Below are 26,953 nucleotides of genomic sequence, written 5' to 3'. Positions count from 1 at the left end.
GTCAAATGTGCTGCTGATTACGAGCTATTACCTATCACCATGATAAATTCTAATTTCCCTATCCATAAGAAATAGCAGACTTTATTCAGATACTCTTTCAATATTATTTTTCAGTGTTTCTGGATTAAGAAGGAAAATTCCAATTGAGAAGAGCCATTCAAAAAATTTACTGTTTGGCTGATGAGAGGCAGAAAAAAAAATATCATCAAGGGATAAAAGACTTCAGCATGAACTACTCTTCTTCCTAATTGTTGCCTTGACCTTGTTTCTGACAGTAAACAATGAGCACCCATTGGATGTGCCTTTTCACCATACACTCAAAGTATGGAAGTGGCTCCCGTAACATCCCTAATACTTCTTTTAACTGCTTGGTGGATACAGAGGCAAAGAAGCCAGAAAAGATACATTCAGAGAACAAAGGGATAATTTAAAAGTAATTTTGCAGAACTAACAGAAGTAGATTACATTTAAGTTAGAATATATAAAGCAACATAAAAAAACCAAAAGGGAGCAACCTCAGTGGATGCTAAATGGATCCATTTCACTTACCATAAGCTATTAATCCATCTATCTAATGCTGTATTTTCTTGCGCAGTGTAAGCTGTCCCTGCTGTCAGCCATCCCTAGCTCTCACTGTTCACAGTCTGACATCAGCTCCTTTTTTGTGATAAATAGTTGCTTTTGAACTGGGTCTAGTTCAAATCACAGCCACATGTTGGTTTAAGATGGCACAAGACCCAAGGAAGTTTTGGCAAAGGACTGACCAACTGCAGGTGGAAGGATCTCCATCCTAGAGGCAGCACGGGATCAGACCCACCTTTAATAATCATCTGAGTGTAGCACTGGACATCTGTTTTCAGGCAGGATGAACAAATCTCTCAAGCAAGGAGTTTATTTCTCCCCAAAATAGCTCAATTGATTTTCACAAGACAACATGCTAACAGAATATTTTATATATAAATATATGTATTTTTTCAGCCTCCATTTCAGAGCCAGAGCACATTCTGCTGCCATCCAAACCCAGTAGGTTCTGTTAGTGATCTCCTATTTACCTGAATCCATATTGATTCATTGGTGGGTCCTGGAGCAGTCAGATTTTCTAGATCCCCTGTTCTGTCATACTGAAATATCGTTCCTGCCACTTTGTATTCACCGTTCCACTGGATGATAAAGCCTCCATTCAGGTAATATTTTTCTGGGTCTTTGCTTCGCACAGCAAGGAAATTTCCTGCTTCTGCAACTTCCATGACTTTGATTCCCCTCGCACCTTTTGGAATTAGCCCAATATCAACGTATCCTAAGAAACAAGAAAGGTTCACAGAGGTGAACAACAAAAATGCTATTGCATTTTACTTATGTATCACATAAATTAAATATCAGCTTTTCTTGAAAAATAATACAAAGGTGGTACAGAGCTTGTATTTCAGTTAGTTAATAGTGTGTCTTTCCAAACGAAGTTTTGCAGCATCAGCTGGGGAATACAAATATGTATTGTGGCATTTAGAAGTGATATGGAGCTGAATGCTTTTCTGATCTACTCCACAGATGAGCATCACCATCTCCATAACCATATTCAAGGGTTTTGGCATACTGCAATGGGAAATGACAGCCTGTTGTGGGAAAGGTCTTTTTAGTTTTCAAGGGGAGTTTTCATCAGTCACCAGTGTACAGGTATGTACAAAATTCCATCTACCTTCTGTTAAGTAATTCAGTTTCTCTCCAGCTGTTTTCCACAGCCTCGCTACAAAAAAAAAACGTATTTCATTCAAATGCCTCAAATTACAATGATCAGCTAAACAGATATTTATGAACTACTGACTTTCACAAGGAAGTTCAGCAGCTCTTCATGTATAAAGTTATCTGTAAAAAGAGATTTTTGGTATGTGTGTTAAGAATGAACCCAGAGCACCTATTACAGAATTTTGTTTGCATCACGGGCAATATATGACATCAAGATCTGTGCTTCATACCTCACAGGGACCTGCTGTTGCTATTGAAAAAGAACTGTAAAAGGAAGTCCACATGGAAATTTGAACAGAAACTAGACATCTTTCTTGCTATTGCTTCTGGCTGGGCTTTAGAAATCAGACAGACGACACCTCTGCAAGTAAGTGCCCTGGGAGCCTGAGCTGCAGTTTCTGCTGGCTTACCTCAAGATTGGAACATATGTGGTTTCCCAGTTCTCATTGCACACTGCTGAGGTCACGAATTAAATTCTGAGATTCACATCCCACTCACCTTTCTTGTGAAATAAGCTTATCACCTTTGATCACTCACTCACATGAGTGAGATAACCTACACTGGGCAAACTACGTAATCTTCAATATCAACGCTTACCACCTACCAGATGTATTTACATGCTGTACAACAACGTACTCTTGTAAGTAAATGCCCCAAAGTCGTCAACATTTGAATTTTCTTCACAGCTCTCTTGTGGAGTGGTAAGTGTTGGTTCTAATGTCTTATCTTACTTATGGTACAAGAAAAAAAAGGATCTGTCTATATTAGGTCCTTCCAAATTAAATGACAAATATTTTTCCCGTGAGTAACATTCAGCAGGGAGTGTTTTCTAGTTGTCACCTCTTGCAAGTTTCCCAGACTGACTGCAGAAATTCGAATTTTTCATTTTTTCGTAAGTGAAGATTACTGGAAGATTACTGAATAATTTATATTTTAGGAAACCAGTGGTCTAGGTCTATTATAAGTAACCAAGGTCTAATGATTCTCCCAAATGTTCTTTCTATTCATTCAGTGTAGAGGAAACGTGTTACAAACACAGTGTGTGATCGTGTAACTAAAGACTTGATTAGAAGGCATACTCACAAGTGGGCCAAATTAACACAGCATGGAAAATCTTAATTATGTCACGTCCTAAGAGCTTGGCTTTGTAACCTCGGTGTCCTTTTTGTGTTCTTTTTTACTTCCAGGTGTAATTAGGATAACATTTGTTCAAAATACAAAGTAAAAAAACAATAAATGAAACATAATTTGCTTTCTGTTGTAACATAAAAATCTGCATCCTCTCAAGGTTTTCCATAATTATTTGTCTGTATCACCTGCTGTTGCTCATAAACTTGATTTTAAATGCATCTCAACTGTCTGATGATAGATGTTACTATTTGGTCAATGTATCACGTTCCTTTTCCCCTAGCCCTCCCTTTTTTGAATAGCTAAATTATCTCCTGATTTCCCAGAACCTCATATTAATTCACAATCAATGTTATCTGCTTTTGAAAGCAAAGCTAATCAGTAGCAAGCTTTTTAGATTGTCACTCAACATAATAATTTTTTGTTTAAAAATGATGTGGATGGTGTTTATATAATTGTTGCTGGTTTTATGGTTTCATCTGATAAGGATATTGAGAGATCTGAGATTCAATAACAGTCAAAATGTCAGTTAACCTATATGCTGTGTTCATTAAATCCTGTAGCACCCATACTGTGGGTGCTCCCACACACACCTGTGAAATGGTAGCTCTCAGATTGATGCTATTAATATTTTCTTTTTTAACTAAAATTAAATCTATATTCTCTTAAACATGGATGAGAATACAATGTGAATAAATTGGACTGAAGAGCTTGTTTCTATTTTCCAATTGCTGTGAAAGAGGAGTAAATTCACTGAGGTGGTTAACACAGTCTTGCAGATAAGATGTTAATCAGATATCACTATTTCTCCTTATCGCAACAGCTCACATCCCACTCTCCAGTTTGTCACATCTGTGAGCTTCTCTGTCTTAAAAATGAATGGGTCTGAGACACGACTTTCCTCTAAGCCAGGCTCTAGTCGCTACCAATAGATTATTATGTGGAAAACAGCACAGGTCCCCAGTGGCATATCAGGTTTGCAAGTCAAGGTATGGCTGCATATGGCCTTCCCGTGGAATAGGTGGATGGTAATGGTAAAAAATCACAGTCCAGAAACAGCTTCCTAAGTGAGGATCCAGGAGACCTTCCAGTCTCTCAGATCCATATTTGCAACATGGCTATGTCCAGACTTCATCTTGAGGCTGGGTTCAAGCATGTACCAGATCTGTCTGCACCTTGGTTGCATGAAAGAAGACCACAGCATGTGTTGATTCAGCCCCAGCCAAGTTAGTCAGGAGGTAACAGGACTAGAATAAACCTCCATGTTAGGGGGAGTACAGCCACAGTTTTCTTGTTTGCCTGTGACTCTGCTAACATACAGCCTCTCACGGGAGTGACATGCACTTAAATTCACCTTCTGACTGTCAGAGTAAGATAACCTCCAGCCCTACTGTAGAATCCCTCATTCCCTAATGTTCCTAAATTTAAGTGCACTGACCCCTTGCTACTGAGAACTGTAAAATTCACTTCTCCCTACATGCGCAATGGACCACTAATCCCATTTTGCATCCATAGGAAAGGCAAACTTATCTTTCTGATCATGAAGAGGTAAAGCTGCAGGTAAAACTCATCCCCCTGCCATGCAGTGAAAGGCTGAATTATTAAAACTCTTTCCTGGCATTCCATCAGTCTGACCTGGCAACTCAGTCAGCTTGTAGACAGATCATACACTGCTTCAGAACCAAACCCAAGAACCCAGCTGGACTTAAGTTCTGAAGAAAGCTTTAAATCAAAACAGATTAGCTTTGATTTTGTATTTCTCTGTGCCATTAAACATAGGAAAAACTCTTCAAATCTTCCTTGCCAGTGACTGGCTGCATGCTTCGGTCCAGTTTTGTTACCTATACTGAATTTATGAGCCTGAAGTCTTTACGCTTACATAAACTTTTCACTAGCCACTCTGCCATTAATCTGTACTGCAAGACAGAAAACCACAGTAATTGTCAGAGACAAAAAAGAAGACAGATGTTGTGAACAAAACCATTTTCCCATTGCTGGTCTCTGACATAATTTTTATTGGATGAGGTGAACTTCAAAAGCACAGACCACAGATATTTTCTGGCGTGAGCATGATTCACTGTGAAACATTCATTTACAATTCCCTACACATATCAGTCACTCAGTTAGCAATGAAATGTGCTTAAGTCTTTCTACATAGAGAAATCACTATATCAACTGAAGAGTGTAAAAAAATAACCTATTTTACCAAATCCTTCACTTTGATTAAATATCATCTTCACTGTACGACAAGCAGAGCCGTCTCCCAGGCAAACTCCACACTGGTCTTCAGTTGCATTGGAATTTATCTCATAATCACAGCCAACAGTCTAGAAAGAAAAACATTTTCAGAATAAATGTGGTCTCCATGATGAAATACTCAAAATCCTATATCACTGCCTTCAGTGTACTCTACTTTTCCAAGAAAGGGGGAATCAATTGTGGAAGAGTATATATCCTATATAAACAAACTAAGAGTACAGATTGTTATATTTAAGTCAAACTCATACGTATTAATATGAAGGTGAAAAAAAAAAAAAACAAAACCACCACCATGTAATGAAATCATAGTGTAGTGATCAGTTACTTGAGATGAAAATGTGCCACCAAAACAGCTTCGACATCTAGGGCAGGCCAACATATCTAGGGTTTGTGTCTGCTTGCTTATGTCATAGAAGCAACCACGGATTCCCAGGAGCACAACCCAGTGACAGAACTGAAATCTCTGTGCCAGCTTTTCATGGCAGTCAGTCAGTGCAGGACCGCTACTGCAGACAAACCCTCTTCAGCAGGCGTGAAGTTTTATAGCTGTGACAGCTGCTTCTCCAGCTTGCCAGCATAGGGCAATGAGTCAAAGAGAAAGTTCTGGTAAAGACTGATTTTTCAGTTCATGCTTGCTACAGAGAGAAAAAAAAATTATTGATTTTGAGACATGACAAAATTCGCTCCTTGCCAAAACAAAAAATTCAGTGCTCTAATTTCTTTAAACCTCAGCAAAATCTTCATTTAGTTTTGGGGTGTTTTTCACCTCTCTTTCAAAAGTAGCAAGGTTGCAGAACACAACCTGATGTCCAACACTTAATGGTTGTTAATGGTATCTAAGACATCTGGAGGCCTGTTATTTAGATGAACATCCATAAGTCTGGTAATATGTAAAGTTTTCCTTGGCTGATTTTTCTCAAAAGAAGTGTTCATGTTTGATAATGCCAGCTTCTCTAACACCCTGTATGAAAATCTGAGTATCCCCTCTTTTGATTTTGATTTTATTTTATCTTCAGTACATAATCTACTGCAATGTTCTGTAAGTTTCTGTCAGGAAAATCCATCTACTAGATTAATCTAAGTATAATGGCTCCTTCATTCTCTAATACATTTCTGTCTTTTTTAGCTCAAGAAGCACTGAACTTTTCCTCTATGTGCCAGCGACTTAATGAACAGCTAGAGAAGTGGTAAAAATGGAAGCAAGGAAAAGCCTCAAGTTACAAACAATGTTAAACTGTCACTTGCACTTTTACAGAGGATTCAGAAAAAGACTCATCCATCACTTAACGCCAATACTTGGCCAGTGCTTCTGATTCCTGCTCTGAAAACCAACAGACATGCCAAAAGGTTTTGCACCAGCCTCAGCTTCAACCTCTTTTCAGAGAAGGTGACTTTCAAAAAATGGAAAGCTTTGTAAGGTCTTTCACATAGGCCAATCTCAGCCCCAAAAACCACATTTATGAGCAGCACAGAATGTTACAGAGATAAGCACATGCTGAGAAGGTTCGTGACTACATTTTTGCCTCAAAGCACATCGTTATTTGATCAAGGATTTATTTCACAAAGTACTCACAGTACTCAGACACCACTGTGGTAACTGCAGGATGGTTCTTTATTTCTCCAAGAGTTCAGATTTGACTCTTCACCTGTTAGCTAAGGACGCACTGTAGTTTATACTTAACATTTCCTAAGAATTAAAAGAGGTAGGTGTGTAGCTATTTTCTTAAAGATATGCATTCTGAAGTATATTTGCTGTACTATGAGTACATTTGTTAATCATCTACAACAGTTAGTAAAGCCACTGTTATCAGGTTTATTATTAGACAAGAGCAGCTGCCCTGGGAAGTCCTACAAGTTGAAGTTTATATTCTATTTTATGCAGACATTCACTATTAAACAGAAAGCTGGGGAGAAAATTTTTCAGGCTCCCAGAGATTTGTCATTGCAATTTTGATTTTTTAGATTTCATCTTACCATAAAAAATATTTTTGAAAACTATGAAAAGGAAAATCTGGAAATGGAACACTTCATTTTGTGTTTTGCTATTAGAAAATATTAATAATGAGTATTTTGGAGTGTCTCTTTAGAACTTCTGAAAAAAAAAGGCGTGCCTTCAAATTGTATCATTTTTGCACTAGCAAATGTGTCAGTAGCAGCACCACAGTATCATCACTTCCCTGCCTTTGGGGTGACAATTCTGAGTCTCTGCATGGGCCGTACTCTGTATCAGCCCAGTCAGAATTGGCTCAGAACTTTCCCACTTCATCATACATTTCCCTCAACAACATATTCATGGCATCAACATCTGACATCACTATGGCATGAAGGGAATCCCTTTGTCCTTTCCAGTTACAACCACAGAAACTTGCATTTTGTTTTTCTTCTGATACGTGAAACACAGTTTGTATATGATCAGATATCATCACCTTACCTACACATGTGGCACAGTGTGGTATGGGGATCCCCAGGAATGAGGCACAATAGACAATTCTGGCAGGCCACAGCAAATAAAGCCTTCATTTTATTCCCTAGCTCTGGGGTGCTGCTGGTGGTGCAATGACCTTCACATCTGGCAACAGGTCATCACCTTACAAGGTTGTTAATGTCCACCGCAAAGTGTATGTTCTCGTGAGTCACAGTAAGCAGCTTCAGCAGTTATTCATTCTAAACACATTTACATGAACTTCAATTTCCAGGACATGTTTTACTTTCTCACTCCAGTGAATTTCACATTATTTTTGTCATTCATTAGATTAATTTCTAGCTGCTTCCTCTTCCCTTTCACTTCGCTTTCCTCATTCTTCCAATTCCTCTACATAGCCATATATTTCTAAAACTGTCTTAAATAATGTGCCTCAAATTTCTGCCAAATTGCCTGTTAAAAGGGATATGGAGACTAAACGCATGTTATTAAAACAGGAAAAGAAATCAGCAGGAATTAGGCTCTGATTCTTTTGCACACATATATCCTTGTGCACCCTCTGTCAGTGAAACACACTGTGCTACTGCATCCACTGCTTGCCTCAGCTTGTGCGCTGCAAATTAGCATTGCTCCATGCAGCCCTTTGCCATTTCCCCGTTCACCAAGAGCCTTTCTGATGCACCTGAGACTGGCTTTATTACTGGTCCCACCACACAGTGTGGAGGCAGAAATAATGACGTGAATCACCTGGCTGCACTGCAGGAAGGGGAAACAATTTCTTTCCTGCTGCTCTGTGAGTAAAGGGAAAACAGCCAGAGATACCACCCTTTTGCCACTTCCAGAAGGAGAGACTTTTCTGTGAGATTGGCAGCGGGGGGGCAGATACAAAACATCCTTGCTGTCACTGAGGGGCTACAGCCTGGATGTACTGCCTGAATATCAAAGTTACATGGGTGCTACGTTGCACTTTTAAGCTCTTCCTTCCATTTGCCTCCCACACTGGTCTCCAAATAAAGAAATCCTGTTCATGTCTTGTTGGCCATGATATTGCCTTGAATGGGGAGAAATGTGTCCTGATGTGCCTATTTCTCTTATAATTTGTCTAGATGGAGCTGAATCAATGTCCTGTTGGGCTAGCAGTGGGAAGAGGAGATTGAACCATAGTGAGAAGTACCACAAAAAACCTGAGATGTGCAATCCGCTCTTCAGCAAGAGAAAAAAAAAAAGACACTTTTCTTCCTAGTACTATGTAGCTATGCTATTCTTCAATACAATGTTAGTCCCTCAACATAATGATTGCAAATCACCACAGAGAACAGCTCACAGATTTGCATGACTGAGGGTCATTTAAACCTACTAAAATTCTGAGCCAGAGATTAATTCCTGTTAGAAACAGCACAGATCCATGTCCTCCACTCTCAGTGTCTGCACACTCTCAGTGCATATGCCACATCAGCTTCCACTTTTAGATCATGCCATGACTTATATTTAACCAAACTCCTCCATCTTGTATGTATCAGGGCTCAGCAAACATCTTTGGGTGGCAGTATCTTTGCTTATTAACACTGGGGCAGCAAGCAGCTGCTCTAGTGAGAATTAAGAGTCTATTTGTGATGTATAATTTCCAAAACAGGAACATAGGGTATGTACTCTAAAGATCTTCTACATAAAGGGAAAAAAGTGAACCCCAAAAGATGTGTGTGGAGCAATACAGTTAAATGGCAAACTAGTCATGATATATCTTGATGATTTGAGACAAAGTTACTGACAGATCTTGTTGACTGCCTCTACTCAAAGCTGTTTATAAGTCAGACATCATGACAGAAGTGGGTCTAAGAAGATACCTGAAGGCCAGGCTAGGTGCAAAAGGGACTGCATCTTTCATCCCCTTATTAGCATCAGCTGGAAAAACAAAACAAAACAAAACAAAACAAAACAAAACAAAACAAAACAAAACAAAAACCCCAACAACTGGTTGCAACTGCAGGCATGTGGCTTTGAGATTCTCCTTTGCAGCCACTGGTTCCAGCACTGAGTAATTTAGTGGCGTTATACACGTTTAGGGAACTCTTCTGCCATGTTAAGCACAAAGCAGAGAGAGGAACCATCTATTTTATATGCCAGGCCCTCAAATGAGTTAATAATTCTAGTTTGTCCTTGAACCGATGAGGCAAATTCTAAAGGAACACCACACCAACACCTCAGTGGTAAGGCTTCCTATTGCACTGAGGCATAGACAGCTTTTCTGAAAAATTAGGACCCATATATTGGCCAAGTGAATTAGCACTAGTATCTGTTCGTACTTACTTCTCACTTGAAGATGTACATTATGGCTTTGCCAAGGTGGCTAGAACAGCACCCAGTATACCACAGGTAGCTAAAATGAGGCATCTCAATCCACATTTAGCCATTTAGGTAAGACCAAGTTCTCTTGTTGCTCTGAATAAAACCATGGCAAACCACAAAATCAGAATTTAGGATTTTAAATTCTTGATTGAATTTGAGTCTACCTATCTTGTTTTGACATACTCACTAGGAAAACTGAACTTTCTTGTTAAAAAAGAGCTACTCTGCATACCAAACACATGTGAGCAATATGGACAGTGGTTCTAACATACAACACCTCACCCATATCATCATCTGAAATTTTCACTCAATTTCAGATCTAAGGGAAGTGTTATTTTAGTACTCAGAACAAACATGAAGTGCTTTTATGAGACACAGTGCTGCAAACCAGACTAGGGCTTTAACAGACACTGCCGTTACTGTTTGTGAACATAATCAGTAACATGTTGCTATCAGAGTGCAAGAATTCATGTACCAGACTCATTATATTAAATGCATTTCCAGATATATTCACCATGACCTGTAATGTATGCATGGTGTTTAACTAGCTGGACTAAAATACTAGTGAATTATATGGAAATACTTGAAAATCTTCTCCTCAAATGTTATATTGGGTACATATTTCAGATAAAAGCACACCGTCTTTAAGAAATGTGAGCTATTTGGGTTACCTATTCATCATTTGCTCTCATTTGTGGCAGTTTCATGATTAAGTTTACTCCATGATTCTGATTCCAATTAAATCTGTCAGAAGATGTGAAGCAACAGTCAACATGTGAAACACTGACAGAACTGTATTTATGCTAACACCAGTACCTTGGAGGAAATTCTTTAGAAAGGCTTCGAGTCCCCACAACTATTTATGATAAAGTATATCTAGTATCTACAAACTGCAATTAAAATTATCTTTCCTTTCACCTCTGATCTGTTGCTTCTGATGAATTGAGTTTTGCCATTTCTAAAACAGGCATGAATTTGAGCTGTCACGGGCAAGGTTCAATACAGAATGCATACAGAAGCTAAAATTAATTGTAATGAGCCCAGTCCATTTGGTCTGGAAATCAGAAAATGAAAGTACAACATCACAAAGACAGCCTTCTGAGTTTAGCACTTGATCTCTTCTGAGGGAAGGTCAAAAGCACTGCTATGGTATGCAACATCAACTACACACTGTGATAGGTTTGTTTCCAGCTGGCTTGAGCTGCTCATGGCCAGGTCAGCCCATCCTGGCTCTCAGGGAAGTCAAGTACAGTATCTTTGCATTTGTAAACCTGAGTAGTGCCTCAGTAACTCCCTTTCACAAACATATACCCTGCAAGGAAACATTTTTAAAAAAGCTTTTATTGCTGCTCTCTGAGACACAAGCATTCTACTAATACAGAAAGTCTCCAAAGAGGATATGCCAATTGCCTACTAAAAATGTGGAGTTCCCACCACTTTAGGTCTTCAAGAGAAGAATGCGAAAAATTACAAAAAAGGAAAATTATTTTGTAAAGAGATGAAGGGACTTCTTGACGTCCCTTTAACTGCATTTTTATATGACTCATTGGCTTAGGACATCCAATCCCAAGCTCCCTACAACAAGCTAATGTAGTTTCCACAAGACACCACGTCTGCTTTTGTTTCAAATGACATTAAAAGCAAAAGAAATATCAGGCCTCAGGGAGGTACAGGACACAAATCCCCAGTTTCGAGAAATAAACTGTAGTTGTAATACATCCTTTACAAGTACATTACTTGTTTTATTTATAAGAAATTCACTAAAAGCAATGTTATGACTGTATTATAGCATTTACAGAACACACCCTCAAATGCCACACACACACACATCATCCTGGAAACCTGCTATGAACCTGCAGAATATGCAGAGAACTTTACATTTATTCTTCAACAAACAGAACATTATTGAATCATATACTTTGTGTTTGCCTGTTATCTCATTGTACAGCGTTATTCAATTTACTGTTGTAAACTAAAATAATTTTTACTGTCTTCAAGTGCAAACATCCGATCTTATTACAAGTCACTTCAGAACTACATAATGTGTAATGTTAAACTGTATTTTTGTAATAAAAGCACAGAGAGTAGTGATGTGAATTACAATGTTAAAGCTATAATCCTTTGTAAAAACGTTTCATCAAAAAGAAATAGATTTTCCTAAATTGATATTTTAAAATAATGGAAGAGGAAGAGAGGACTTCAAAGGTAGCAAAAGTAATTAGCACTCAGTCTAATGGGTTCATTAAAAAGCATAGAAATTACTCTTATATCCACTTAGAAAACTGTTTCTATCAACTTGTTTCCATGATCATTAAAAATGTAATAAAATGGAGTATCTGGCCTCAGTCTTCAAAAAAAATTGTTAAACATTTTCCCATAACTTTATAAAATTGTAGAGAAAGAAACATGCAAACATACCCAATACCTTACACATGCCATTAATACAGATATCTCGGCTGTGCCTTCCTTCAAAGCAAGGAGTACCATCAGTCACGGCATCAAGCATCTTCTCTGAAAAATGGCCATTTATTGGGCGACAGTGGAGCTCACAGGGGTTTGCTGAAAGGAAAACAAAGATGCTTTCTCAGGAAATACTTCAGTGGAACACTGAACTGTAATGCACAGGGAATGACAGGGTGCCTTTACTAAACCATCAACTCACTTTTCCTGACTGACATTTGCTGACAGAAATGTCCTAATCAGAAGCAGTTACCAGAGCCGGGTCATATTGCTAACAGAGTGACACGGGCCTGATAAATGCCACTTTGTGGACTTTGGGGAAGCAGCTGGAGGCTGGTGCCCTCACGCCTCCCAACTCGCCATCACTGGTACGTGAGCAACCAGCTGACTGAGTCAAAGCTCTGATGGAGAAAAGGAAGATAAACCAGCAGAAACAAATGGCAATAATAAGGGGAAAGGAAGAATCTGGGGGTGAGATTGCCAAAGACACTGACAAGCAACAGTTTTCCAGCAGCTGTTGACTAAGTGATTTCAGAGATAATTTATAACTGCTTATCACTGCTGCCACCCTCTCTCAGATTGCAGTGAAATGGCTGTGTCTGATCTTCTGCATGTCAGGAGAGTGTCACATCACTGCTTATTTTCAGCTATCTGCTGGCACTTAATAATGGCATTCCATCCCTCACGCATGTCAGCTGCACCACTCAGCTTGGTTTCATCCACAAACTTGCTGACGGGGCACTCAGTCCCACTGTCTATGTCATTGATGAAGGTACTTAACAGTACCAGTCCCAGTACAGACCCCTGAGGGACACCACTCATCACTGATCTCCACTCACACATTAAGCTGTTAGCCACTACTCTCTGGATGTGAATATACAGCCGATCACAGAATCACAGAATCATTTAGGTTGAAAAAACATTTAAGATCATCAAGTCCAACCATTAACCTAACACTGCCAAGTACACCACTAAACGATGTGCCTAAATGCTCCATCTACTTGTCTTTTAAATAACTTCAGGGATGGTGACTCCAGCAGTTCCCTGGGCAGTCTGTTCCAATGTTTGAGAACTGTTTCACTGAAGAAATTTTTCCTAATATCCAATCTAAACCTTCCCTGGCACAACTTGAGACCATTTCCTCTTGTCCTGTCACTTGTTACTTGGGAGAAGAGACCAACACCCTCCATGCTACAACCTCCTTTCAGGTAGTTGTAGACAGTGATAAAGTCTCCCCTCAGCTTCCTTTTCTCCAGGCTGAACAGCTCCAGTTCCCTCAGCTGCTCCTCATCAGACTTGTGCTCCAGACCCCTCACCAGCCTCATTGCCCTTCTCTGAAATCTCTCCAGCACCTCAATGTCTTTCCTGCAGTGAGGGGCCCAAAACTGAACACAGGATTTGAGATGCAGCCTCACCAGTGCTGAGTACAGGGGGACGATCACTGACCTGGTCCTGCTGGCCACGCTAGTTCTGATATAAGCCAGGATGCTGCTGGCTTTATTCAGTTCCTTATCCACTGAATAGCCCACCCATAAAATCCACATCTCTAATTTAGAGAGAAGGATGTTGTGGGAGATGGTGTCAAACGCCTTATAGAAGTCTAGATAGATAACAACAGTGGCCCTTCCTTTGTCCACTGATGTAGTCACTACATCATGGAAGGCCACTAGATTGGTCAGGCAGGAATTGCCCTCAGTAAATCCATGCTGGCTGTCTCAAATTGCCTCCCTGTCCTCCATGTGCCTTTCCAGTGTCCTCCTTTCTACTGTTTTTAAAAATGGGAGCAATGTTGCTTTTTCCAGTCTCCAGGGACTTTGCCTGACGGCCATGACTTCTCAAATATAATGGAGAGTGGCTTGGCAACTACATCTGACAATTCCCTCAGGTCCCACAGACCTGTTCAGGCTCCTTCAGTGGTCACGAACCTGATCCTCACTTACCCTTGGAGGGACTTTCCTCCTCTAGTCCTTATCTGGCAGTTCATTTTCCACTTGAGAAGTGTAGGAAGAGAGTTTGTCAGTGAAGACTGAGGCAAGGAAGCCGTTGAGTACCTCAGCCTTCTCCCCATCCCTTGTTACTAGTTTGCCAGTCTTCCTCATTGGGGGAGCACGCTTCATTTAACCTACCTTTTCTAATTAACACATCTGCAGAAGTCCTTCTTGTTATTCTTTGCTTCCCTTGCCAAGTTCAGCTCCAGCTGCGCCTTGGTCTTCCTGACCCCATCTCTGCACAACTGGGCAGTGTAGCTGTGCTCTTCCCAGCATCCCTGTCTCTGCTTCCGCTGCCTGTGCATTTCCTTCTTGCCCTTTAGTTTGAACAGCAACTCTCCACTCAGCCATGCTGCCCTCTTGCCCTCACAGTATCACAATAAGTTTGGGGTTGGAAGGGACCTCAAAAGATCATCTAGTCCAATCCCCCTGCTGGAGCAGGAACACATAGGTGAGGTTGTACAGGAACATGTCCAGGCGGGTTTTGAATGTTTCCAGGGAAGGAGACTCCACAACCCTCCTGGGCAGCCAGGTCCAGTGCTCTGTCACCGTCACTGGGAAGAAGTTTTTTCTCAAATTTAAGTGGAACCTCTTGTGTTCCAGCTTGATCCCATTACCCCTGTCCTACCATTGTTTGCCACCAAGAAGAGCCTGGCTCCATCCTCGTGGCACTCACCCTTTATACATTTATAAACATTAATAAGGTCACCCCTCAGTCTCCTCTTCTCCAAACTAAAGAGACCCAGCTCCCTCAGCCTTTCTTCATAAGGGAGGTGCTCCACTCCCTTAATCATCTTTGTTGCCCTACGCTGGACCCTCTCCAGCAGTTTCCTGTCCTTCTTGAACTGAGGAGCCCACAACTGGACACAATATTCCAGGTGTGGTCTCACCAGGGCAGAGTAGAGAGGAAGGAGAACCTCTGTTGACCTACTAACCACCCCCCTTCTAATACACCTCAGGATGCCCTTGGCCCTCTTGGCCACAAGGGCACAGTGCTGGCTCATGGTCATCCTGTTGTCCACCAGGACCCCAGGTCCCTTTCCCCTACACTGCTCTCTAATATGTAATTTCCCAACCTATACTGGAACCTGGGGTTGTTCCTGCCCAGATGCAGGACTCTACACTTGCACTTGTTAAATTTCATCAGGTTATTCCCCGTCAACTCTCCAGCCTGTCCAGGTCCCGCTGGATGGCAGCACAGCCTTCTGGCGTGTCAGCCACTCCTCCCAGCTTGGTGTCATCAGCAAACTTGCTGATAGTACACTCAATTCCCTCGTTCAAATCATTAATGAAGATATTGAATAATATTGGCCCCAGTACTGACCCCTGAGGCACTCCACTAGATACTGGCCTGCAACTAGACTCCGCATCATTGACTACCACTCTCTGGCTTCTCTCCTTAAGCCAGTTTGCAACCGACCTCACTACTCTATTGTCTAGACCACACCTCCTCAACTTAGTTGTGAGGATGCTGTGGGAGACTGTGTCAAAGGCTTTACTGAAGTCGCAATTTACGCAATTTCTTACACCTGGGAATCACAAGCTCTTGTGCTCTATGGGAAGTGTCCTTAAATATCTGCTAGCTCTGTTTTGCTCCCTTGTCCCTGAGGGCAGCTTCCCAGGGGTACGTGTTGACTAACTCCTTGAACAGCTGGAAGTTGGCCTTCCTGAAATTCAGAGTCCTGACTTTGCTCTTCACCCATCCCACTCCCCTCACACTGCAAACTCCACAAGCGCCTGATCACTGCAGCCCTGTCTTCCTCCAGTCTTGACATCACCAATTAGCTCAGTTGTGTTGGTGACCATCAGGTCCAGTATTGCATCTCTCCCGGTCGGGCTGTCTATCACCTGCCTGCAGAAGTCACCTCCAATGCACTGTCGGAGTCTCCCAGATTGCCCACAGCTCGCCATTCTACTTTTCCAGCACATCTGGTTGAAGTCCCACAGCAGGACAAAACCACGAGAGTGCAGTACCTCCTGTAACTGGAGTAATAAGGCTTCATCAACTGTCTCCCTCTGATCAGGTGGCCTGTAGTAAACACTACCAACAAAGTTCTCTTTGCTTCCTTGGTCTCTGATTCTTACCCGTAAGCATTCAATGTGCTCATGGCTGTTCTTCAGAGACAGCTCTTCACACCCTATCCATCTCTTGATGGAGAGGGCAAGCCCTCCACCCTTCCATCCTTGTCTGTCCCTTTTGAACAGCCTGTAGCCACCCATCGTTGCACTCCAGTCGTGGCATCTGTCCCACCAAATTTCAGTAATGATCACTAGGTCAGAGCCTTCTAGCAGCACAGTGGCTTCCAACTCCTCCTGTTTGTTGCCTGTGCCGTGAGCATGGGTGTAGAGGGACTTCAAGCTGGGCTGTTGGTCGCATCACCTTCCTAGAAGAACACCCCTTAATTCCTTTGAAGTATTTCACTGGAGTTTTCCTGTTGGCCTCTATTACCTCAGGAGTCCCTGGCTCATCTCCGTCAGACTTCAAGCGTGCTCCAGTGAGGCCAGAACATCTCAAGGCCAGAGGCTGAGGTCCTCGCTAGCACCCCAGCCCTTTCTATCCTTGGCTTCTCATCCCACAGCTTGTCATGGGCGAGCCTCATATCATCCCCCTTCCCCATCCTGTCTAGTTCAAATCTCTGTCAATAAGCCCTACTTGCTCACGTCCAAAGACCCTCTTCCCTCTTTGAGAAAGGTGAACTCCATCCAATGCCAGCAAACCCGGTGCCACATATTTGATAATGGCCATCCCATTATCAAAAACCCAAAATTGTGGTGGTGACACCAGCCACGGAGCCATGTATTAATAGACTGCGTCTGCCTGTTTCTTCTAATGTCACTACCTGCAACTGGAAGGAGAGATCTGAAAATGACCTGTGCTCCCGATTCCCTTACCAACTGTCCCAAGGCCTTGAAGTGCCTTTTGATGGCACTTGGACTACGGGTCGCAACCTCACGTGCCACCCACATAAAAGACCCGTAATAGGTAGCAGTCTGAGGACCATACAGGAGGGTCTGTCCAGCATATTGGACCCTCTGCACCACTCAGAATGGAATCACCTACAACTATAACCCTTCTTTGTTTCCTCGTGGAGGTGGCCGCAATACGGCGGGTAGGCCTTTCTGACCCTGTCAACGCCTGTGGTGTAAATTAACCTTCATTTTCCACATTCACTGTTTGGCCTTCCATGTCCATATTACCCACTAGAGACACTTCAGAGCACCAAATTGGTCCAGAGAGTTCCCTGACTTCTCCAGATTGTCTTTGAATTTGGGACTTAACGCTATGGGTGTGGCTGACGGCTGACCCTATGGGCAGTGCTTCAACAGGGATGCTACCAGGGCGCCTTCTGTCGTCATCGGCCCGCAAGAACACCTTGGCGGATGCTCCACAGGGCTTGCAGTGCACCATCTCCAGGCACCACGGCATCCCCTTCTCCAGCCCCCCTCGCACAGGGCTCCAGGAGGGAAGAGCCCCAGCGCTGTGCTGCCTGATGACCATCAAGCCCTCCTGGGCCTGCAAAGCACCGACCGTGCATTTGAGGAGACGGAAGCGGGCTGCGGGGAGGCTGCACACGCCCACAAGTTCCTGCAGTGATTGGTCTTTCTCCGTGCTTAGGGCTTTAGCCTTGTTTTTTTTCATTTTGTTTTTTTGTCCCTTTGTCCCGAGAACAAGTGGCACTGGTTGCCAAGGCTGTCTGCCTTCCCCCACCCTCCCAGAACGAAAAGGTCTGCATGGGTGGGCAGAGAAGCTGGGAGTAGGAGGAAGGGCTAGCAGTAACAAGAGACGAGAGCCAAAGGCCTGACGATGCTGTCTGTTATTGCAGGCCCACGGGCTCCCGTGGTTCGAGTGGCGCCTGGCAGGGGCTGTGGGGACCCCAAGTCCCTGCGTTTGATCAAGCGCTCTCCAAAGTGCCCCAAAGAAGCGTCCAGGAGGATGGCACGGCGCCTTCCCGCACCACGTCCTGCTCAGGAGAGAGCCTGACGCAGCCTCTGTGGGGGACAGGCGAGTCCCTCTCAGGGCACTGCACCGCCTGGGTCCTGGCGGGGACTCGAGAGACACGACATCTCTGGGTGCCACTGACAGTCCTGGGCAGGGAGACGGCCTTGGAGCCGAGCCGCTGGGCTGCAGATGCGGTGGGGCTTGTGCCTGTCCTGACACCCTGCGGGGAAATGCCTGTTCAGGCCCCACAAGCGCAGTGGCCGTGGATGGGGAGGCGGGATGCTGCTGGCACGGCACGTGGCCGTCTTCTTCGTGGTCCCGGAGCTGCACTGCCAGCAGTTCCCACCCGTGAGCGCCCAGACCGAGACGAGGTTTGACTCGGAACAGGCTCCCGCTTCTTCCCAAAGCTGCTCCAATGGCTCACGGCAGGCACAGACGCTGGGGTGCTTGGTGCTGTGTCCCCCGTCACCCTGCAGACTCCAGACGCAGCCCGGCCCAAGGGGCATCGGGAACTGAACACAAAGACCCTTCTAAAGAAGGGACCATGTCCTGTGAAGTCTCGACAGGGTGCGTGCAGTGCAACCACCTTTGGCAAGGGGACAGCCAGGGCTCGGGGCTGGAGGCAGCCGTGGGCTTCGATCCCCCCTGGGTAGAACGGGATCCCTGAGAGTCAGCCAGGTGCTGCCTGTGACCCTCTGTGGGAGGAAGAAGGGGAGCGCAGAGGGATGGCCAGCAGTGCTGGGGTGCGGTAGAGCCCGTGGGACTTTGTGCTGCAGCCTCCCAGGGAGGCAGGAGGCGTTATTGAAGTGAACCCTCTTGTCGCGTGTGCTTGGAGACGTCAGCCATGGCCGTAGTGATCTGACGGGACCGCGGGGAGATGCAGTCAAGGGGTTGGTGACCAGAGTGAAACACCGATGCTGAGCTGAAGGCGAGAGATGGGGCATGGAATGGACAGTGGCATTGCAGTGACACCACATATGTGTTTGAGCACTGTGGGAGAGGATGGCCCGTGGTGACTTCGCCAAGGGAAGGACGGTGATGTCGCTGAGCGATGGACGGTGACATCACCGAGCGATGGATTGTGACCACGCATCCCTCGCCGCTTGTATCCGGGCACCGAGTCTGACCCCGTCGGTTTTTGCCCGCACGCCAGCTGAGCGAGGACGCGAGGTTGGTGTGTTCTGCGAGGCGGTTCCTGGTGCTGAGGTCGAGTTCGGGGAGTTCTTCAGTGCAGCTCTCAGTGCGCGACCCCAGAGCCATCAGAGGTTTTTGCCCGGCCCTGGCTCGTTCAGGCAGCCGGGACACCCAGGCGGAGCGTTTGCAGCAGCAGAGGTGAGCTGAGAGGGGAAAGCTCACCCTGGGGAGCCGAGAGGCTCTCCTCGAGGGGCCTGGGCGTTGCTTCCAGCCCTGCCCGGACCAGCGATGGACTGTGGCCTCTCTTCTTTTCCTAGCGTGACACCCGCTGCTGCAGCGCCAGCGAGAGGGAGCAGCGTGACATCCCCAGCTCCCCACAGCCCACCGCCGCACGTGGAGAGCATGGGCGCGGAGCTGGACACCCGCTGTCCAATCTGCCTGGACAGCTGGGAGGAGGCCAGCTACGTCCTGCCGTGCCTCCACCAGTTCTGCTACCCCTGCATCGTGCGGTGGGCTGAGACCAAGCCCGAGTGCCCCCTCTGCAAGAGGAGGGTGACTTCCATCTTGCACTCGGTGCGGGCAGACGACGACTATGAGGAGCGGGTCATTCCACCACCCGTACCACTGGTCGTCGTCCCATTGACCGGAGGGGCTCCCGGACACCCAGCCGCCCACGGCCTCCATCAGCCTACAGCGGCCCGGCCACCGACCGCAGGGCCGCTGCCCAGGGCTCCAGTGGGCGGCTTCCACGCCTCCACCTGGGCGGCCATCTTCCGCGTCCACCCCGCTGTCCTCCAGCCCCTGCTGCCCTGGCTGCGCCAGGAGCTGGGGCAGCTCTTGGAAGATGCCCAGGAGGCAGCAGCAGTGCAGAGACTCATAATCTCCAGCCTGCGCCGATTTGGCCTCATTGAAGACTCTCTGGTCCGGGTGCTGCAGGCCTCCCTGGGCGGGCGCACGAGGAGCTTTGTCCAGCAGCTCATCGACACCGTCGTGCGCCTGTGCAGCGGGGAGGTCCGACGTCAGCTGGGCCTGGAGGACACCCCTGCTGCTGGAGAGAGGGAGAGCAGCCCTGATCCTGCTCCGGGCCCTGCTGCCCCCAGCCCAGCTCTTCGGGGGAGTTCCAGCAGCCCGCCCAACGCTCCCCATTCCACCCACAGGGAGCGAGAAGAACTGCAGGAGGAGGCTGTGCCCGGGCCCTCCACTTCCAGCCGGGGCAGCCAACGCTCCCGTGGGAGGCCCCGGCGAGCCCCGAAGAGGAGGGCCGGCAGCCCTGAGGAGCCCTCCCAGCCTCGTAAGAAGCCACCCCATGACCAGTGACGCTGGGAGGGTCCCTCAGGGCCTACCAAACCATGGCTGGGCCAGCAGATGAGTCTTCAGGCTGGTCCTCAAGAGACCCCAGCCCCCTAGAACTCCTTATAACACAATAAAACAATAGCATGAAAACTGCAGAAAAGGTCTCAGGATTACTAACAATGCAGGTGGTGTTGCTGTCAACACCCATGTTGCTTTCTCTCCCTTTTCCTGATGCATGGTTCGTCTGCAGATGCCAGATCCTGTGTCCATGTTCCCTTTGCTACCCCCCCAAAAAGCATGTTTCGCCTAGCTCCAGGCCTGTGACTCTGCTGCTGATTCTAGGTTTGGGGTTGAGTATACTGCGAAATTCACAGAATCACAGAGTCATAGAATTATTTGGATTGCAAGGAACCTTCCACATCATCTAGTCCAACCCCTCTGCAATTAGGAGTGATGTCTTCAACTAGATCAGGTTGCTCAGAGCCTTGTCCAGCCTGGCCTTGAATATTTCCAGTGATGGGGCACCTACCAACCCTCTGGGCAACTTCTTCCAATTTTCATTACCCTCACTGTAAAACAAGTTCTTCCATATCTATTGTCTGTATCTACCCTCTTCGAGTTTAAATCCACTGCCTCTTGTCATATTGCTACAGTCCAGATGGACAACATGTGTAGCCCTTCCTTTAGTCCACTGATGTAGTCACTCCATCACAGAGGGCCACTAGGTTGGTCAGGCAGGACTTGCCCTCGGTGAAGCCATGCTGGCTGTCTCAAATCAACTCTCTGTACTCCATGTGCCTTAGCATAGCTTCTGAGAGGATCTGTTCCATGATCTTCCCATGCGCAAAGGGGAGGCTGACAGGTTGGTAGTTCCCAGGGTCCTCCTTTCTACCCTCCATAGAAATGGGTGCAATGTTGCCCTTTTTCCAGTCTCTGGGAACTTCACCTGACTGCCAAATATCATGGAGAGAGGCTTGACAACTACTACTGTTCCCTCAGGACTCTGAGATGTATCTCATCATGTCCCATAAGCATGTATATTCGGGTTTTTCATGTGGTCATAAACCTGATCTTTTCTTACAGTGGGAGGGACTTTACTCCTGAGTCCCTGCTTCCAGTTCATCCACTCGAGAGGTGTGGGAAGAGAAGTTGCTACAGAAGACTGGGCAAAAAGGTTGTTGAATATCTCAGCCTTCTCCTTGTCCATTGTTACCAGTTTGCCAGTCTTGCACACCAGGGGAGTACACTTTCTTGGACCTTCCTTTTCTGGCTGACATACCTGTACAAACCCTTCTTGTTATTCTTTGCGTCCCTTGCCAAGTTCAGCTCCAGCTGCGCCTTGGTCTTCCTGACCCCATCTCTGCACAACTGGGCAGTGTCCCTGTGCTCTTCCCAGGACACCTGTCCCTGCTTCCACTGCCTGTGCATTTCCTTCCCTTTAGTTTGACCAGCAGGTCTCAACTCAGCCATGCCAGTCTCTTGCCCTCCTTACCCAATTTCTTACACCTGGGGATCGAGAGCTCTTGCACTCTCTGGAAAGTGTCCTTAAATATCTGCCAGCTCTGTTTTGCTCCCTTACCTCTGAGGGCAGTTTCCATGGGGATCCTGTTGACTAACTCCTTGATGAGCTAGAATTTGGCTTTCCTAAAATGCAATTCACCTGCCCCGTGTCCCTCAGGACTGCAAATTCCACCAGTGCCTGATCACTGCCGCCCTGGCTGCCTCCAGTCTTGGCATAACCAATTAGCTCACTTGCTTGGCTGACCATCATGTCCCATATCACATCCCCTCTGGTAGGGCTGTCTGTTACTTGGCTTAGGAAATTAACCTCTATGCACTCCAGGAGTCTCCTAGATCACCCACAGCTCACCATGCTACTTTTCCAGGAGATGGTGGCTGAAGTCCCACAGCAGGACGAAAGCCCGAGAACATGATGCCTCCTGTATCTGGAGTAAGAAGGCTTCATCAATTGTCTCTCCCTGATCAGTCAGCTTGTAGTAAACACTACCAACGAAGTTCTCTTTGCTACCTCAGTCTCTGATTCTTACCCGTAAGCATTCAACGTGCTCGTGGCTGCTCTTCAGAGACAGCTCTTCACACCCTATCCATCTCTTGATGGAGAGGGCAACTCCTCCACCCTTCCATCCTTGTCTGTCCCTTCTGAACAGCCTGTAGCTACCCATCGTCGCACTCCAGTCATGGGATCCATCCCACCAAGTTTCAGTAATGGCAACTAGACCACAGCTTTCTAGCAGCATGGTGGCTTCCAGCTCCTCTGGCTTGCTGCTCATGCTGTGAGCATTGATGTAGAGGCACTTAGCTGGGCTGCCAGCTGTGTCACTACTTCCTTTGAAGTATTTCACTGTGTTTCCCTGTTGGCTTCTACTACCTCAGGAGTCCTTAGCTCATCTTCATAAGACTTCAAGGGTGCTCCAGTATGGCCAACATGTCTTACGGACACCAGTTGAGGGTCCTTGCTAGCACCCTACCCCTCTATCCTTGGTGTGTGCTGGATAGATGCACATGGAAGCGATAGGGAAGGGAACTGCTGCAGCATAAGCAATCCATAGTTCTCTGAAACAAGATTCTCTCCAATGGGACCAGTCTAATCCATCCATGAAGTAAGAAGACCCAAACACACAGTGCCCTCCCTCACAGACACTGGCCCTTGGGAATGGGAAATTTTGAAACTCAGGCTTTGGAAAGTCAAAGGACACAAGTTTGATAAATAGTTGTATAAACTGAAAATGAGTTCAAACAGAAACTAGGGTCAAAGCAAAGACAGATACAATCCTTGCCCTTCTATCACTCCCCTAGAAACCCTCCAGTAGTGCTAGAGGTATCTCACTGAAAAAAAAATCATCCACTGTCATAGCTATGAGGGACAGCAAACAGAATAACTGTCTTGTGATTTTGGTGCATAAGAAGACTCCAGAGCAATCTGGTCATCCTCATCAAGCTGAAATGCTTTCTTGAGAAAAGCACTAAGCCTTGAAACTGCTGGTCAGCTGAAGATGCTTCAAGGCACCATTACTGAACTATTTTAATACAATCTTCCTGTGTGCTGCAGAAGTGTCTCTGCTGAGTGACAGTTTCATCCTGTGCCTGACAGAGCTGACAAAAGCCATCCCTTTGATCTCAGAGGGATGCAGGGTAACTATACATCTTATACATAATGGCTAAGGAATTTCTTTCTCCCTCTTCCACCCCTTCCTCCTTTGCTGACTTTGATTGTGTCATACGAATAAACATTTTTAAAACTGGAGGAATTTCTAGTAATGAGAGAAATTAAAATTTGGGTAACGCAAAGAAACTAAATAATTTCCTACAAAAAATTTTATGCTTTTGAAGGGGGATGTTCACTTTCATTGCTCTGGTTGGTACAGCACCAACATATACACAGCACCACACAGTGTATACAAGTGACAGCAGCTTCTTCCCCTGATGTCCTTGCAGCTCAAGGACTGAAGCCTACACAGTCTTAACTTTAAAAATATAGATCTCATTCATGCAAACAGCACCTCTGCAGAACTGGGATCAAACAAGAATTTTAAGAGGGACACTGAAGGAAATCCAAAACCTTAATGAGGAGTTTTGTGTTTTAACTCTTGTCTTTTACCTCTTAGAGCTAAATTAGCTTCTTAGGACTGGCAACAATGTCATACTTGTGGCTTCTGAAACAAAGAGGCCTCTGTAAAGGGCAACAGAAAGATTAGAGGCAGAAGATACACATGGACCAAGGTTATAACATTGGTGGAATTCAAGGTGATATGAGTCATGTTCAAGAATATCAACAGAGATCAAGCTATCGAAGAGTCTCAGGCAAGAACATAAATTTTGTAACCCTTATCAGTCCTCAGCCCGTCTGTGAAAACTGCCAGCCACAACATCCATTGGTTGTTCTGATAAGAGCTGTTACAATAAGTGACACAATTAATTTTACTTTTATCTGCAGAAACCTTCTTCTGGCTGTGTGGCTAATTTGATTAGTTTAGTGCTCTAAATTTTGTTCCACTTTGCTTACCTTCTCAATTCACCATTTTTTAAATTCAAATCACAATACCATTATGGAAAGGAGAACCCCAGTTTTCCAGCTACTCTGTTACCAACTCAGAACTGATTCTGATGGCCACAGACTTTGCTGAAAGTCATTTCAGCTTTTACCTTGTTCATAACGGAATACGTAGAACAGCAGTTGGATATCTGTACCTCCGCCTTAGCTGTGTGTTGACATAACAAGCAAGATAGTATCCAATTCCATCTCAGAAATTACTGAGCAAGAAAAAGCAGGCAGTGCTGACTGCTGACATATTCCTGTCCTAACTATGATGAATCTAAGTATATAATTCAGAAGAAGTTTGCAGAGAAAGAGAATTCCCTTACTATGCCAAAACAAAATGTAAAAATAAATAACAAGGAAACTTTTGGACTTGCAAAGGGTCATGATTCGAAGAAGGACTTCCTAGGCATGAAAGCTTTCTTGGTTTTCCTAACTGTAGTAACTAATCTAAAATCAGATCCTACCTTCCTATCATTTTTCTTCTGAGGCCCATTGGCAATGAGAGAGTATTGATCCCTCCTCACAAACTCAGTCCTACAAAACCATCATTCTTTAGTTATTTCGATATTCATCTGCATAGAAGGATGGTTAGAGCACCACTGAGGAAATTATTCTAGCACTGTATTAGCCATTCATTTTCTAAGTTTATTTACTTATCTATCCTTGATTTTTCTACAGCTCAGTTCAGGGACCTGATGAAAGATCAGGGATCCACTATTATCGGGCTGCAAATAAACCATATCAGAATCAGCCACTCTCCACAAAAAGTCTAATAGTTTAAACACAAAACAGATACAGATGCAGAAAGTACTTTTATCTCCTATTTTCAGATAGATAACTGATACAGAAGCAAAATAAACACACTTGGAAGAACTTGAAAGCAAAGACTGGCATTTAATTCAGATTTTCTAAATCTTATTTCAGTCCTGAAAATCTAAAATGACTAAACTAAGATCAATATGAGCACGAGGGTTGCTCAGAAGGAACTCATTAAAGCAGCTGGTTTCGTTTCAGTTACTTCACCAAATTGATTAATTCATTATGAGACTTTAACAAAAAGGCTGTAATCTTAGTAACTTCTATGCCAAAATATACCAAAATTCTTGCAAGCCAGCATATGCACGAAATACTAGATCCAATCTGCGAACACTCAGTCATGACCATGTTCACACAATTCGATTCACACTGAATTCCTATTTAAACAGAGCTGATTTCTGACCGGGTACAGCCTAGAGAGTTTCGCACATCACTCCCCACCAAAGCAGTACCAAAGCCATTTAGACTGCTCCTGACTAGATCGTATTTAAACAACAACAACATTAATGCCTCAAACCTTTTAGGTAACCTGCTCTAATGTTTAACCACCCATACAGCAAGGAAGATTTTTTTACTTGGTAACCTAAAGTTCCCTTGTGTTGTTTTGGCTGTTTCTGCTTATGCTACCACTTACGGACATGAAGAACTGCTGGATCCTGTTCTCTTTGGGGATTCCTGCATTACTTGAGGGGAGAGGGTGGAAGTTGCAGTATGAAATACAATAACAAAACACTTGACTTCAAATTCAAGTTTGAAAGCAGAAGAGCTACATTCAAACTGAGCTGATAGGACCACGGGATCCTGCTTTTCAGAGTCAGTTAACATGGACATGGGACTGCTTGGATATCAGCAGCTTCTCCCAGACCCAAGCACAACACCGCACAGAGCCATGCAGTCTTGCTAGCCTCTACCTATACTAACTCAGGCATATGCATGAAATATATCCTTAGAAACTCTCTTCAGATAGCTAGCATTCAATTCACTCAACCTTCTTTTATTTTTTTTCTAGAGCAAAACTTGCTCTTCTCAGTCTTTTTCATAAACTATTTTTTTCAAGTCACTTGGCTTTCATGTTGCTCTCCTGCAAACTTGCTCCTGTTTGGTTGCATCCTTCTGGCAGTGTGTTGCCACTTGCTGGACTTCAGATTTTAGCTGAGGTGCCACTAACACTCAAAAGCCCAGAAAAATTACACCCTGTATTTTTCCAGAGTGCACACATCCTGCACCAAGATTACACTGCTGATTTGAACAGGAACAAGATAAACCCTTTAATACATAAAGGAAACCCAGACGTAATGGAATCCCAAGCCACACAGCTCCCCTAAGCACCCAGTGACTTATCTGCAATCAGAATGGGACCAAGGAAG

General features: G+C 44.7%; 1 protein-coding gene across 3 annotated transcripts in view; it reads right to left on the bottom strand.

Annotated features, from left to right (window-relative positions):
- The window catches only part of ADAMTS12 (ADAM metallopeptidase with thrombospondin type 1 motif 12), a 181,906-nt gene that overhangs the window by 45,703 nt on the left and 109,250 nt on the right, over window positions 1-26,953 (bottom strand). For 2 of the 3 annotated variants that reach the window (XM_082074433.1, XM_082074434.1), the window contains exons 13-15: window positions 12,321-12,454; window positions 5,075-5,195; window positions 1,053-1,297 (exon numbers count right to left, since the gene is read on the bottom strand). In XM_082074433.1, the coding sequence (XP_081930559.1) occupies window positions 1,053-1,297; window positions 5,075-5,195; window positions 12,321-12,454 (500 nt within the window). The remainder of the gene's footprint in view (window positions 1-1,052; window positions 1,298-5,074; window positions 5,196-12,320; window positions 12,455-26,953) is intronic. The other variant, XM_082074435.1, reaches the window with a different exon arrangement.

This window comes from Streptopelia decaocto (genome assembly GCF_964273445.1).
Source record: "Streptopelia decaocto genome assembly, chromosome: Z".
In the NCBI taxonomy this organism is placed as follows: domain Eukaryota; kingdom Metazoa; phylum Chordata; class Aves; order Columbiformes; family Columbidae; genus Streptopelia; species Streptopelia decaocto.
This window is presented reverse-complemented; position numbering and strand designations above follow the sequence as displayed.